Source organism: Protomyctophum bolini (assembly GCF_963924005.1).
Source record: "Protomyctophum bolini genome assembly, chromosome: 1".
Lineage (NCBI taxonomy): Eukaryota > Metazoa > Chordata > Actinopteri > Myctophiformes > Myctophidae > Protomyctophum > Protomyctophum bolini.
The window spans coordinates 5824849-5839545 of NC_137862.1; the positions used below are offsets into that span (position 1 = coordinate 5824849).

The 14697-nt window shown below is 43.1% G+C and overlaps 1 protein-coding gene across 2 annotated transcripts; it reads right to left on the minus strand.

Moving 5' to 3' along the window:
- Positions 1–558: 558 nt before the first annotated feature.
- grtp1a (growth hormone regulated TBC protein 1a) lies at positions 559–13705 on the minus strand. Of its 2 annotated transcripts, XM_080765939.1 has the most exons (8): positions 13030–13705; positions 8075–8226; positions 7793–7951; positions 7062–7186; positions 5833–5929; positions 4622–4794; positions 2745–2930; positions 559–1296 (listed from the first exon to the last, which is right to left on the minus strand). In XM_080765939.1, the coding sequence occupies exons 1-8, from the start codon at positions 13131–13133 to the stop codon at positions 1204–1206; spliced, it is 1089 nt and encodes a 362-aa protein (XP_080622065.1). In that variant the 5' UTR covers positions 13134–13705; the 3' UTR covers positions 559–1203. The 2 variants fall into 2 exon arrangements, with proteins under 2 accessions (XP_080622065.1, XP_080622066.1); XM_080765940.1 differs by lacking the exon at positions 7793–7951.
- Positions 13706–14697: the final 992 nt, after the last annotated feature.

The following is a 14697-nucleotide window of genomic DNA, read 5'->3' on the forward strand; positions in this document are numbered from 1 at the left end:
ACCTCCACCGTCAGAATGGGACAAGGACACTGATGGCATGTTATAATAATCTATGGCCAAAGCCGATACCTCCAAGAGGACTTGACTGTAGGGGGAAAGGTCTTTAACCCATTCTGGGCGGGAACGCCTTTTGGTGTTTAAGTATTACGTTGTACTTTAGCTGTTGAAAAATAGCAGATCTACAAGCTCATATAGCGAGCGAGTGGCGCGCTACAAGCTTGTATGTCTGCTATTTTTGAAAAAATCGTAAAAATGCCTCACAAATCTTTGAATATATATTCTTTCAGAGCAAACGTTTTTTTTAATTTTTACCTTTTGTAACCTAGATGAAATAATTATTCAGACATGTAATTATCAATGATAATCTGAAAAGCTGTGATTCAATGTAATATTCATGATAATCTCCCTTAACCCATTCTGACCGGGAACCCGTTTTGGTATTAGCATCATGTTATGCTTTAGCTATTGAAAAATAGCAGATCTACAAGCTCGTAGTGCGCCACCGAGTGGCGCGCTACGAGCTTGTAGGTCTGCTATTTTAGAAAAATCGAAGAGCGACTGACATTTTTAGAATCTGATCTCAGGTCAGAAGTGGCTTAATCAGACCAGTGTCTGTCCAGTGGAAACCTCGTGTGAATCTGATCTCAGGTCAGAATGGGTTAAGGGCATCAACTAGGTATACATACAACATTCTGCTAAGCTTTATCTCTGCTGTAGCTCACGATCAGGAGTAAAGTGCACATTTATGCATCAGATTCATAGAAAATAAAGTCAATCCACTTAAGACTTCACAGTGAAAATACCTATTTTAAATATCTAGAAAGTACCCAAATTGAGTCTATATGCAACATTCATTTTGCTTCTAAAATAGAAATTATGCTACAAGTTTTACAATGCATAGTCATCGCTTTGTGTATAGTATACCATTAATGAATTTACAGTTATGCCGTGCTATTGGTTGAATGTGTATTTAAAGACACATAAATTAAATGCAGCAATCACTGTGACAGTAAAGTTGGTCATAAACAACCATCATCTAAAAAAGAAGGTGCAAATGAGGTGTTGGGAGTTTATCCCAAATCAGAATCCTCTCTTTTCAAAACTCCAAGGTCACTCATCAAAGCCAAAGGAGTGTAAAGGAGACAAAATGGTGTATTGGGACATCCCTGGAATGTGTATTGTGTTTGACTGACAGGTCAGGGTTCAGGACCCCTCCGCAACAATGCGGGCACGACACATGTCCCGATGTTTGGATATAGTCGCCATGGAGAGGCTTCCTGGTTCCGAGAAGATTTTCTGGAAAGACAAAAAGGCAGGTTATAGGATTTAACTACTGGGAAATAGCAGATCTACAGTATACAAGCTCACAATGTGTTTAAGTGGTTAACATGGGATATACCAACTGGTCCAATTGAATGTACCTACCTATTTAGTATTTTATTTACTATCTACTGGTGCTCCTCCAATAAGATGAAACTATATCTCACCTTCTATTTACTTTATTATCAATGTTGAAGATTTGATTGTACTGTGGAGCTAGCTATCAAATGTAGTAGACGGATCACGGGTTGTTTTGTGTTGTATTATTGTGTTGGATGAATGTTGTGAATGTATGTAATAATAATATGGTTAGAAATGTTTTAATGAGGATATGTTTAAGACCGCAGGAGGAATAGCTGCTATGACTCATAGTAAGCTAATGGGGATCTAATAAATACATTTAAGGGCATAAAATATTTAGGCATAATCTTCCCTTCTAAATTGGACGAGTTAGTAAAAACTAACTTCGAAGCTCCTGGATAAAATATGGACTGATGAACGATGGTGGTCTTTGTTTCTTTCTATGTGGGGTAATTAAGGCAAACATTATTAAGATGAACTGTGCTCCGAGACTCAACGATCTGCCCCAGGCCCTAATGAGGCTTCTACATACTATGCCATGTTCCTAGATGCCTCTGGATGTAAACTGACCATGGGAAAGGGATTTAGGACTTACAATATCAGATGGTGATTGGGTTAGAATTCTTAGGAATGGAAGGAAAACGTCAAGAGAACTACGTACAAGGTTGATTCAATTAAAAATTATAAATAGAATGTTGTTTAGGGTCGGCTTGACTGATGGTCCTGAATGCTGGAGGTGTCAGGATAGAGAAGGTACACTCTTACGCATGCTTTGGGGCTGTTCCAAAATTCAGGAATATTGGACTGCTATACATGAAAGACTGGAGAGAATAAAAGGCCTACACATTCCTTTATCACCCAGGCTGTTGCCACATTGAGGCACGTTGCTCCTCCTTTAGCTGAATGGATACAAACGGCCATCATGTCAGGAGGCTGTTGGTCAAGGACTGGAAGGCTCCATCCCATCCTCTGGGATGCCTCGATGGGACTATTGGCCGCTTACGAGCGACTGTCATACAGGCTGCTCAATAGGACGGACGACTATGACTTAAAATGGGGCTTTTTACCAAATGCACGTATAATGGCTCTGATTAGTTTCTGGCTCTGAGTGAGCTCTGAACGGGCTGCGACTTTAGAAAAATACACTGAAGGAATATGTCTGGAAATGGGGCTGGGGTGGACTGCGGGATATTTCTGTGCATCTCTGATATATTGTTTTGTTTTGTTTTGTTATGCGTTTGTTTTGTTATGCATTTCTTTGGTTGTGTTTTGTCAATGTCTTATATACAAAAGAAAATAAATAAAGTACAAATCCTAAAAATAAAAATAAAACTTTTTTTTACCTGCATGAAAGTATGGCATTCTTCAACGAATGGTCCGCGTACAATCTGTTTGAAGACCTGGCAGATGTCCGGCAGTCCGGCAGCCTCTTGAATCTCTGTCTGGTTGTGGTGGATGAGCGTCAGAGCAACACGGAACAGGATCTTAGAGCCCTCGTAGAACAGGCAGTCCCAGATCCGCAGAACCGTCTGTGGAAGAGAGGGAACCAAAGAATGTACCATTTCAACAAACTAATCCATACAGTTTATCTATGAAACAGTACTTTACACAGACCATTTAAATCCTATAAAATATGTAACACAAAAATAAGTTAACCCATGTTGGGGGCGGGAACCCCTTTTGGTGTTCTTAGCATTATGTTATACTTTAGCTATTGAAAAATAGCAGATCTACAAGCTCATAGCGCCTACGAGCTTGTAGGTCTGCTATTTTTTTTAAATCGTGAAAATGTGCCTAAAATCGTTGAATACTGTATATATTCTTTCAGAGCGAGTTTTTAACTCAAATCTTTGGTACTAGGAGGGTCCCTGGAACAACATATTTTCAGCGGCCAATGTCATATACCGTATTTGGGGTCCTTGACATGAATATGTTTGAGAATGACTGACATAGAAACATGTTTTTCAGAAAACTGTCAGGGTTTAAGTGCCATCCAGCTGTTTCTCTAATTTCTTTGAAAGTGTCCATTTCTCGGAGCCATAGAATAGTAAAATCGGCTCGACAGTCGTCCTAAATATTTTTACTTTGAAGCTCTTACTAAACTGGGACGACCAGATCTTATGCATGTCATTGCAGGCTGACCAGGCCTTCCTAGTTTGAATTTCCTTTTGGGAAGAAGATATATACTTGTAGTCATCAACCTGTTATCAACATCATGCCATCATCAACAGCGTAGATAAGACGGTTGCCTCATGCCTCTGTGGTGTCACACACCAGGCAAGCATGCAAAGTACCAACCTGCTCATCAGGAGCAGTGGTTTAGGGGTTCAGCAAGAACACTTCTGACACTAATCAAGAACACTTCTGACACGGCACCACAACTTTGATGCACCCCTCCACCTCTCACCTCTACTGGGAGGACATCTATACGTAGAGACAGATGAACCCCTCCACCTCTCACCTCTACTGGGAGGACATCTATACGTAGAGACAGATGAACCCCTCCACCTCTCACCTCTACTGGGAGGACATCTATACGTAGAGACAGATGAACCCCTCCACCTCTCACCTCTACTGGGAGGACATCTATACGTAGAGACAGATGAACCCCTCCACCTCTCACCTCTACTGGGAGGACATCTATACGTAGAGACAGATGAACCCCTCCACCTCTCACCTCTACTGGGAGGACATCTATACGTAGAGACAGATGAACCCCTCCACCTCTCACCTCTACTGGGAGGACATCTATACGTAGAGACAGATGAACCCCTCCACCTCTCACCTCTACTGGGAGGACATCTATACGTAGAGACAGATGAACCCCTCCACCTCTCACCTCTACTGGGAGGACATCTATACGTAGAGACAGATGAACCCCTCCACCTCTCACCTCTACTGGGAGGACATCTATACGTAGAGACAGATGAACCCCTCCACCTCTCACCTCTACGTAGAGACAGATGAACCCCTCCACCTCTCACCTCTACGTAGAGACAGATGAACCCCTCCACCTCTCACCTCTACTGGGAGGACATCTATACGTAGAGACAGATGAACCCCTCCACCTCTCACCTCTACTGGGAGGACATCTATACGTAGAGACAGATGAACCCCTCCACCTCTCACCTCTACTGGGAGGACATCTATACGTAGAGACAGATGCACCCCTCCACCTCTCACCTCTACGTAGAGACAGATGAACCCCTCCACCTCTCACCTCCACTGGGAGGACGTCTACGTAGAGACAGATGAACCATCGGGACACCACCAGGGTCCAGCTGACGTTCTGCTCCTCCATGCTCTGCCACACTGCGGGGGCTTTGACCTTGACCAGCTCCCCCAACACCTCCTGGTCCGTCTTCAGCCCCAGCATGGCTGGACTGTAGTAGTCTAGTCACACACACACACACACACACACACACACACACACACACACACACACACACACACACACACACACACACACACACACACACACACACACACACACACACACACACACACACACACACACACACACACACACACACACACACACACACACACACACACACACACACACACACACACACACAATTAAATACATTCACACTGATGAGTCTAGACTCTTAGCTATTTATACATTATTTTTTAACAGTTTGGTTAAACACCTTGGACATCTAATGCATGCTTTATATGCTTATCCAGAGATTACAATAGGGTGCATTTTGCATCCCAAAATGCAGTTTAATAATAAACGCAATAAAACAACGACCTCTGCATCCACGGGATGCACTACTGTACTGTTTTTTATTTCAGTTTATTTTGCTAGCTTTAGTTATAATAATAATTTCTTCTTCTGTTTTCTACATGAGTATAATAACCACATTATAACCATATAAAATGATATTGGGAGTTAAATGCAGCAGTTTGTAAAAATGGCAAAATATGACTCCTAACGTTATTGAAGTGGGACTGGGGCTCGTCTAAAAGACCACCCCTGCAACCCGGGACTCATTACATTGAGAACCTGTTTACAATCACTGCTTATCATAAACCAGGTAATTTAATTCATAGAGTCACAGATCAGTGTGACTGCCTCGTCAAACTGTGCATGTGGGTTTGAGTGAGTGAGTGAGATACAGACACATCAGTGTCCCTCATGGTGTTAGCATTACGTTATGCTTTAGCTATTGAAAAATAGCAGATCTACAAGCTCACGAGCTTGTAGGTCTGCTATTTTTTTTAAATCCGACATAGAAACATAGCTTTTTCAGAAAACTGTCAGGATGTAGAAGACATTTTTAGAATCTGATCTCAGGTCAGAATGGGTTAAGCTACAGAGAGATAAAGACCATGTGACCTCCGGCAAGGGATATTTATAGCACAGAGAGCCAAACCAGAACGGTGATAACAGTTATTGGTGGTGCAAGACAACACAATACACACCTGGCAATATCCTTTCCAGAAGCGCCTCCATCAACCAGAAAGATTTCTCCTCATCCTTAGTGACGATGAGCAGGTAGCCAGCGATGAAGTTCATGCCCTGAGGATACAAACACAGATTGAAATGATTCAATGGCCAATCACTGCTGACCCGCCAACTGGAGAGTGTCTTAAGAAGGTTGGAGACCACCTGATGACCTCTCCTCCAGGCCAAGGCTTTATCCATTAGAAATGGATAATCGCATCTTTGATGTATTTGTGCACAGCTAATCTCAAACACTGCTGGTCTGGATGTCTGCAAACACTCCCAGTAGAGTAGACAAAAGAAGACACTCCGTGCCAAATGATTCAAATCAACCTCATGGTGGCTCTAGTCTATACTGTACATGGTTGTTTTATTACCATAGGTGAAACAATCAACCTTTTTTCCACCTGGATTCCTTGGATCATGATAAACCTCTCCATATACACGCATTTCCGCCCTAATTATATTTTCCACCATTTCGCATTTTCTTTAAACAAGAAAACACTACAGAGAGTGTGTCCAAAATGCATGAACTACCTTATCTATCTTTTAAACAACACAGATTTCACTTTTTTCACAAATGCAACAAATTGTTTATTGTAGATAATAAATGTGTTTGTATTCCACCACACTCTGACCATCTGATTCTGGTGCGTTGTCCTAGCAAACTGTTCTAAAACACACTGCACTACAAACTGCTCTAAAACATACTGCACTACAAATTGTTGTAAAACATACTGCACTAAAAACTGTTCTAAAACACACTGCACTACAAACTGTTCTAAAACATACTACACTTCAAACTGTTCTAAAACATACTGCACTCAGAAAAAGATTGGTTTGCTTGTGTAAGTTGTTTGTTCCGTTTACTTGTGTGTGACACACACTGATGAAGGTTGGATGTCTAATGCGTTCTACGATCTGTAATAGGCATGAAATGTCTGATTCAAAACGGATAATTTTCTAAGTGCAATCCTCTTTCTTTTTCTTTAATGTTAACTGCATGATTTTTTCCCACCCCCACCAAATTAGCTACAAATTATCTCATGATTCATGTGACAATGACCGTTATGGTTCTAATCCATTTCTAGTCCATTCAGTTTGCCTGCAAATGTGTGGACACAGTGCCTATTTTGTACAAACAACGGCATATATAATTGAACGCAACAACATCCAATCAACCGCATATGGGTTGGCTCAACATTACCTGACAGTAGCCCACGGATGGGTTGTGGTGTCCGTACGCTAGGAGCACATTATACAGAGGTTTCTGCAGACATGGGTTAGACGTCTTGCGGAACAGGACGTTGTCTGGAAATGTCCTGTTCAGATCTAAGAGAAGGAGACCGTAGAGAAAGACATTGTGCATGTTGAGAGCAAAGAGTAAGAGACTGAAAGTGTGTGAGAATGTGCCAATGAACTGAGTGAGTGTGAGAGAACGACTTTTCAAGAGAGTGACAATGAAACTGTGTGTGTGTGTGTGTGTGTGTGTGTGTGTGTGTGTGTGTGTGTGTTAGGGCATTAACCAACTAGTCGACTAACTAGTCGACTAGTAAATCCACTAGTCGACCTTGTTGGTACTAGTTGACTAGTTGATTAGAAGGAAAAAATATATATAAATATATATATATCTTTTTCCCCTTATTTTGTAGGCCTCAAGATCAGGTAGATTATAGTCACCAATGTACACAGTTTTTAAATGTCAAATAAATATGTTTTTGTTGTTGTTTTTTACACAATAGGTAGTTAAACAACTAGTCGACTAGTAAACTAGGCAACTAGTAAAAAATAAAAATGACTAGAAGTGAATGCCCTAGTGTGTGTGTGTGTGTGTGTGTGTGTGTGTGTGTGTGTGTGTGTGTGTGTGTGTGTGTGTATTATTCCACTTTTTGCTTGAGTGACTGACTGACTGACTGACTGACTGACCGACCGACTGACCTATGCGGACGGTTTCCACCAGTTTGGGGTCGTGCTCGGCGACCAGTAGAGACTGGTAGTAGCCCGTCTTGGTCTCCAGCCGCTCCAGAGCTCCACTGGCAGCCATCCAGACTAGAGCCCTGTGTTCATTGGGGACCCCCTTCCGTACATAGCGCTTTACTGAAGGAGATACACAACAACAACTCACTTTAGAACCTAGTATTTTATTCTGTGAAAGATCTATAAATGTATGAATGTACTTTAATGGTTATCACACACACACAGTCACACACACACACTCACATTTGACATTCTTCTCCACTTTGCTACTGCCCTTGAGTAGCTTTGACCACTGGATGGCTCGCCTAGTGAGCACAGCCAGGTACTCTGACATCAGCTCTTCATAGGATTCATAATCAAAGTCTTCTTTCCGCTCAAAGCCATACGGATCCACGCTGGAGGAAGTAAATGAGCATGAATAAAAACATTCCTTAATTTAAAGGACAACTTTATTTTTTTTCAACCAAGGTTCATGTTTTAGGTTGTTATTAGAGAAAGTAAAAGATTAGCGTTATTTATTTATTTTTCATTTACTGCTTTCTTTCGTTTTAGGGATTTTTGAGGGGGGGGCATTCAAGCATGGGGATAAATATGTATTTTTTTTACAAAATATTATGGCGATTTATTTTTTTATTATTTACTATAGTCCTACTAGACCCCAGGAAATTACATCTGGCCACAGATCACAGGATCTACTGAATGTGAAGGTAGCCTACTGGGGGGAAGCCACACTGTGTGTCATAGGCTCAATATGCAGTTTGACACATTCAGTAGATCTCGTGATCTTTTATGGCCAGAAGTAATTTCTTGGGGTCTAGTAGGACTATAGTAAATAATAAAAAACAAAATCGCCGTAATATTTTGTAGAAAAATACATATTTAGCCCCATGCTTGAATGCCTAAAACATGAACCAAAACTAAAGTTGTCCTTTAAGACTGTCCAAAGCCCCAAGTCTTTGTCATAATGACCATGGTGGCAATGGCATTAGAGTAACATTATAGTAGAGCTAACTCTTATTTTAGATTATTGCAATTATTTTGCATAAACGTCAAAATAGTTTCCATTCAAAGCCTGGCTAAAGGACAAACAAAAATGACATGTTCCAGTAAATTTCAATGCCAAAAACATAATTAAATCATAATCCCAACAGTCTCATATTACGATAGTTATTTGTATGATAATTAATCGTAAAGTAAACTTTCATGATTCAGATTGTGAGAATTTGTGAGAGCCCTACTAATCGGCTATAATGTTTACCTAGCTCTGGTCCATAGCCAATGCTTCTATGATTCTGCCCTGCATTGGCTATGGACCAGAGCTAATGTTTACCCATAGAAGGATTTGTTTTTATCTGTTTTTATCTCTATCTGTCCATCTTCTTTTTAATATAAGATGTGTGTGTGTGTGTGTGTGTGTGTGTGTGTGTGTGTGTGTGTGTGTGTGTGTGTGTGTGTGTTTTTGTGCATCGCCCATCTGTTGTGAACTTGTGACAATGAACTGAGTCATCAGCAATCTGATTTCAGACTGAGAGAAAAGCCATGAGAGACACTGGCCCAACTCAAAGCCATGAGAGACACTGGCCCAACTCAAAGCTATGGAGACACTGGCCCAACTCAAAGCCATGGAGACACTGGCCCAACTCAAAGCTATGGGAGACACTGGCCCAACTCAAAGCCATGAGAGACACTGGCCCAACTCAAAGCTATGGGAGACACTGGCCCAACTCAAAGCTATGGGAGACACTGGCCCAACTCAAAGCTATGGGAGACACTGGCCCAACTCAAAGCTATGGGAGACACTGGCCCAACTCAAAGCTATGGGAGACACTGGCCCAACTCAAAGCTATGGAGACACTGGCCCAACTCAAAGCCATGAGAGACACTGGCCCAACTCAAAGCCATGAGAGACACTGGCCCAACTCAAAGCTATGGAGACACTGGCCCAACTCAAAGCTATGGAGACACTGGCCCAACTCAAAGCCATGGAGACACTGGCCCAACTCAAAGCTATGGGAGACACTGGCCCAACTCAAAGCTATGGGAGACACTGGCCCAACTCAAAGCTATGGGAGACACTGGCCCAACTCAAAGCTATGGAGACACTGGCCCAACTCAAAGCTATGGAGACACACTGGCCCAACTCAAAGCTATGGAGACACTGGCCCAACTCAAAGCTATGGGAGACACTGGCCCAACTCAAAGCCATGGAGACACTGGCCCAACTCAAAGCTATGGAGACACTGGCCCAACTCAAAGCTATGAGAGACACTGGCCCAACTCAAAGCCATGGAGACACTGGCCCAACTCAAAGCTATGGAGACACTGGCCCAACTCAAAGCTATGGAGACACTGGCCCAACTCAAAGCTATGGGAGACACTGGCCCAACTCAAAGCTATGGGAGACACACTGGCCCAACTCAAAGCTATGGGAGACACACTGGCCCAACTCAAAGCTATGGAGACACTGGCCCAACTCAAAGCTATGGAGACACTGGCCCAACTCAAAGCTATGGGAGACACTGGCCCAACTCAAAGCTATGGGAGACACTGGCCCAACTCAAAGCTATGGGAGACACACTGGCCCAACTCAAAGCTATGGGAGACACACTGGCCCAACTCAAAGCTATGGGAGACACTGGCCCAACTCAAAGCTATGGGAGACACTGGCCCAACTCAAAGCCATGGAGACACTGGCCCAACTCAAAGCCATGGAGACACTGGCCCAACTCAAAGCTATGAGAGACACTGGCCCAACTCAAAGCTATGGAGACACTGGCCCAACTCAAAGCTATGGGAGACACTGGCCCAACTCAAAGCTATGGGAGACACTGGCCCAACTCAAAGCTATGGGAGACACACTGGCCCAACTCAAAGCTATGGGAGACACTGGCCCAACTCAAAGCTATGAGAGACACACTGGCCCAACTCAAAGCTATGGAGACACTGGCCCAACTCAAAGCTATGGGAGACACTGGCCCAACTCAAAGCTATGGGAGACACACTGGCCCAACTCAAAGCTATGGGAGACACTGGCCCAACTCAAAGCTATGGGAGACACTGGCCCAACTCAAAGCTATGGGAGACACTGGCCCAACTCAAAGCTATGGGAGACACTGGCCCAACTCAAAGCTATGGGAGACAGTGGCCCAACTCAAAGCTATGGGAGACAGTGGCCCAACTCAAAGCTATGGGAGACAGTGGCCCAACTCAAAGCCATGAGAGACAGTGGCCCAACTCAAAGCTATGGGAGACAGTGGCCCAACTCAAAGCTATGGGAGACACTGGCCCAACTCAAAGCTATGGGAGACAGTGGCCCAACTCAAAGCCATGAGAGACAGTGGCCCAACTCAAAGCTATGGGAGACAGTGGCCCAACTCAAAGCTATGGGAGACACTGGCCCAACTCAAAGCTATGAGAGACAGTGGCCCAACTCAAAGCCTCAAAGATGCTTATGTAATCCTATAATCTGACTGCAGCTGCTTACACTCTCAAGAAGGAAATAAAGGTTACTAGCCAATAGTTGTCTACAGTAATAGATACAACAATAAGACCATGTAAACCACTTAACTTGACATGCACACTGTGTTAAAGTAGGCTATACAACCGTATGTTCCCCTGTCAAATGTCCCAATACACATAGCAAGTCTCATTTGTACCATAAAGCATGGTGGGTTTCAGTCTTTGGTTGACATTAGCCCAACATTTAGACTCCCGTTATGAACCAAATAGACATACGTCATGTTACAGACCACGGGTGACTCTGTTAACTCCAGTGTTGGGTTAAACTCCAGTGTGTGAAAAACACTCTACGAGAGAGTCTAAATGTCGGGCTAGGTTGACATTATCAGATTTGTCCATTTTGTGGTGTGGGACATGTAAGCAGGTTCACAGGACGACTGAGAATAAATTCTTAGGTTTAATTATTGACAGTAAACTTAATTGGAAACCGCATATAAATAATCTAAGGACAAAATTATCTAAAACCATTGCTATAATAATGTATAAAGCTAAACCTATACTAAACCAGAACTCACTATATATGCTGTATTGCTCCCTCGTACTCCCATACATCAATTACTGTGTGGAGGTAACTATCCAGCCAATATTTCTACTTTAAAAAAAAGCCATAAGAATTATCACCCAATCTGATTATTACGCACCCACCAACCTATTATTCATTCAATTAAACACCCTAAAACTCCAAGATATAGTAGATCTAAATACCGCAATAACAATGTACAAGGCACACAATCACCTGCTCCCGAGCTGTATCCAGGAGCTGTTCTGGCTTAGAGAGAGACCTCTACAACCTAAGAGGCACTTCCATATTCAAACAAACAAACAGATGCTAGAATAAACATCAAAGAGAGGTGCATATCGGTCAGAGGGGTCCAGCTGTGGAATGGATTGGATGACGAACTAAAAAACTATAGTACAATAAATAAATTAAAAAAATTATATAGATCAAAAATAGTAGATACGTATATAGAACATTGATATGATGTTTTGTTTTCTCATTTCTCTCTCGTTTTGTGTTTTGTTGCCTTGTTCCTGTTAACTGTATTGTCCTGTCTGTCTTTGTTTTATGTTATGTTATTTGTTTTGTTTTGTTTTTTCCCCCTTCTGTTTACCTATATGAAAGCCATTTATTTGTTAGAAGGGTAGGCACAATAAGCTTAGGCTTCAGCCTATACACCTTTGGTCAATGTTTCTTTTGCACAAAAAAAAGCAATCACTGTATTGATTTGTTTTAATGACCAAAATAAATAAACTCTACTCTACTGATGCTGCATCTGGGACAGGGATGATGAGTAACCTTTAAAATAATAATAATAATAAAAACAATAATAATAACAACAACAACAACAACAACAACAACGTATAGAAAGTTTATCGGTGATTATATTAGTGTAAACTGTGATTTATCCCAGTGTGCACTGCACTTCATCACCGATTCTTAGCGTATGGGGTCCGTCCGGGGACCCACCGGGACCCACCGGGACCTCGGTGGTCCTTGAGGGTCCCCTCCTCCCCAACCTGATCGTCATGAACCAAATAGAGATACGTCATGTAATGTTACAGACCACGGGTGACTGTTAACTCGAGTGTTAGGTTAAACTGTGTAGGCTACTATAGTAAATGATCATCCCTCCTGATCCACTGGCACTGCTAGCCTGTTAGCCTGCCTCATGGCCTACCTGTTCAGCCGGTCCCTGGCGCTGCTGCCGCCGGTGGTGCTGAGCGAACGCTGCTGCTGCTGCTGCGGCGTTTGGGTCCCAGCGCTGCCGCCGTTCCTCTCCATTGCAACCCGATCCAGGCGGCCAGTGTCGTGCGGAAATCCGTGCCTCAACTCTCATGCAGCCTCTCTCTGTCTGCAAGAACACAGTAACTACTATCTAGTGGTCCAAACGTTTAGCCCAGACGACGTAGAAGAGGCTGGCTCAGTGGCTGTAACTTTCTCCATGAGTGCGCTCGAATGATCCGAGGGACTTTGTTGTGGAAGACGAAAGCTGCGATTACTTCATTTTTAAACTGACCGAATCGCGAAGTAATCCCAAAGAGTTCTATTATTGGAGTGTTAGTAAATAAATACCGATTACCGATCCACTGATGAACAGCCCGGGCTGGCGTGGGACGACAGCGAATCTGTCCTGGGAAGGAATAAGGATTCAGACTCCAGAGTCCAGCAGACATGCACCTGTCCTGGCTGTTGGTCCTCCTGAAGAGACTCCGTCCGTCTGCGAACAACATGCACGTTCTATTTCTATCGTCATCTAGGATCAAACGGAACGTCTATGACTGATTTCATTTCATAGAGTTATAGCCTCGGGAAAGCGTGTCAAAATACACTCATTTGCGCCTCTTTTCAGTGACTCTCTGGTCTGGATTGTTCCAACAGGCAATCCAGGGACTAAATTACAGTGCTCGGGGCACCTGTCAATCAAGCCTGGAATGTGAAGTTAGACACGCCCTCTCCGAGCACAGCCTGCGACACAGTAGAACGCACACACACACACACACACACACACACACGCGCACACACACACACACACACACACCACCAGTGAAGTTTAATAGGTCGTTCGTTAGGCCTTGTTTAAAATTATTATTATTAATAATAATAATAATATTTTTGTAATACAAAAATATTGAGTGTATCATTCTTTCAGTAGTACCAACATCCATTTCTTATGTAGTGAATGATTGATTGAAGTATTTATTAACAGTAAAAAAAATCACACCTGTGTGAAGTGAGGGGTGCTAATATATTAAAGTCTAACTCACGTTGATTAGGTGATGTAATGGTGATGTAAAACAAACGGTGCCAACACAAACATTACATTCTCTTTGTTGTTAATGGCATTTCACTAGAGTACAGACCACATTCAATGTGAAGGATGAAGGCCAGGTTCCGGGGGTAGGATACCCTGAGTGTTTTGGCCTGGGGTCTGTGTAGCGGGGCGTCCTTCTGATCGAACGAGGACACGCCTCCGAACCCAGACCCCCATCTGGAACCTGATACTGGAGAACCAGAGTTAGTGAGAGAAACGGGAGGGAGGGAGGGAGGGGTACGAGTGGCTGGTGAAACAGACTGGCATACATACTCTTCCCTTGATGGAGCGAGGGCGGTGATAGGGCGGGGAGCTTGACAGTTGCCATGACAGCGAGGCCTCGGTGAGTGGCGAGGATGGAGCTGAGATCCATATAACCATGGCACTGATGGCAGATGAATGGTGGAGTTGACTGTAGCTGTGGAGAGGTTGATTGAGCTCCATACCATACCTGAGGCTAGGAATGGAATTAGCATGGAATGCATGGTGTCAACCAAACAATCTTATCTTATCTTTAACATATGTTGTACCAAC

Coding starts and splice junctions, on each gene's coding strand:
- grtp1a (XM_080765939.1), bottom strand. CDS start 13,133: ATGGAGAGGAACGGCGGCAGCGCTGGGACCCAAACGCCGCAGCAGCAG. Junction 8,227..13,029: donor GCCAGGGACCGGCTGAACAG/GTAGGCCATGAG, acceptor TACTTCCTCCAG/CGTGGATCCGTATGGCTTTG. Junction 5,930..7,061: donor CATCCGTGGGCTACTGTCAG/GTAATGTTGAGC, acceptor TTGTATCCTCAG/GGCATGAACTTCATCGCTGG.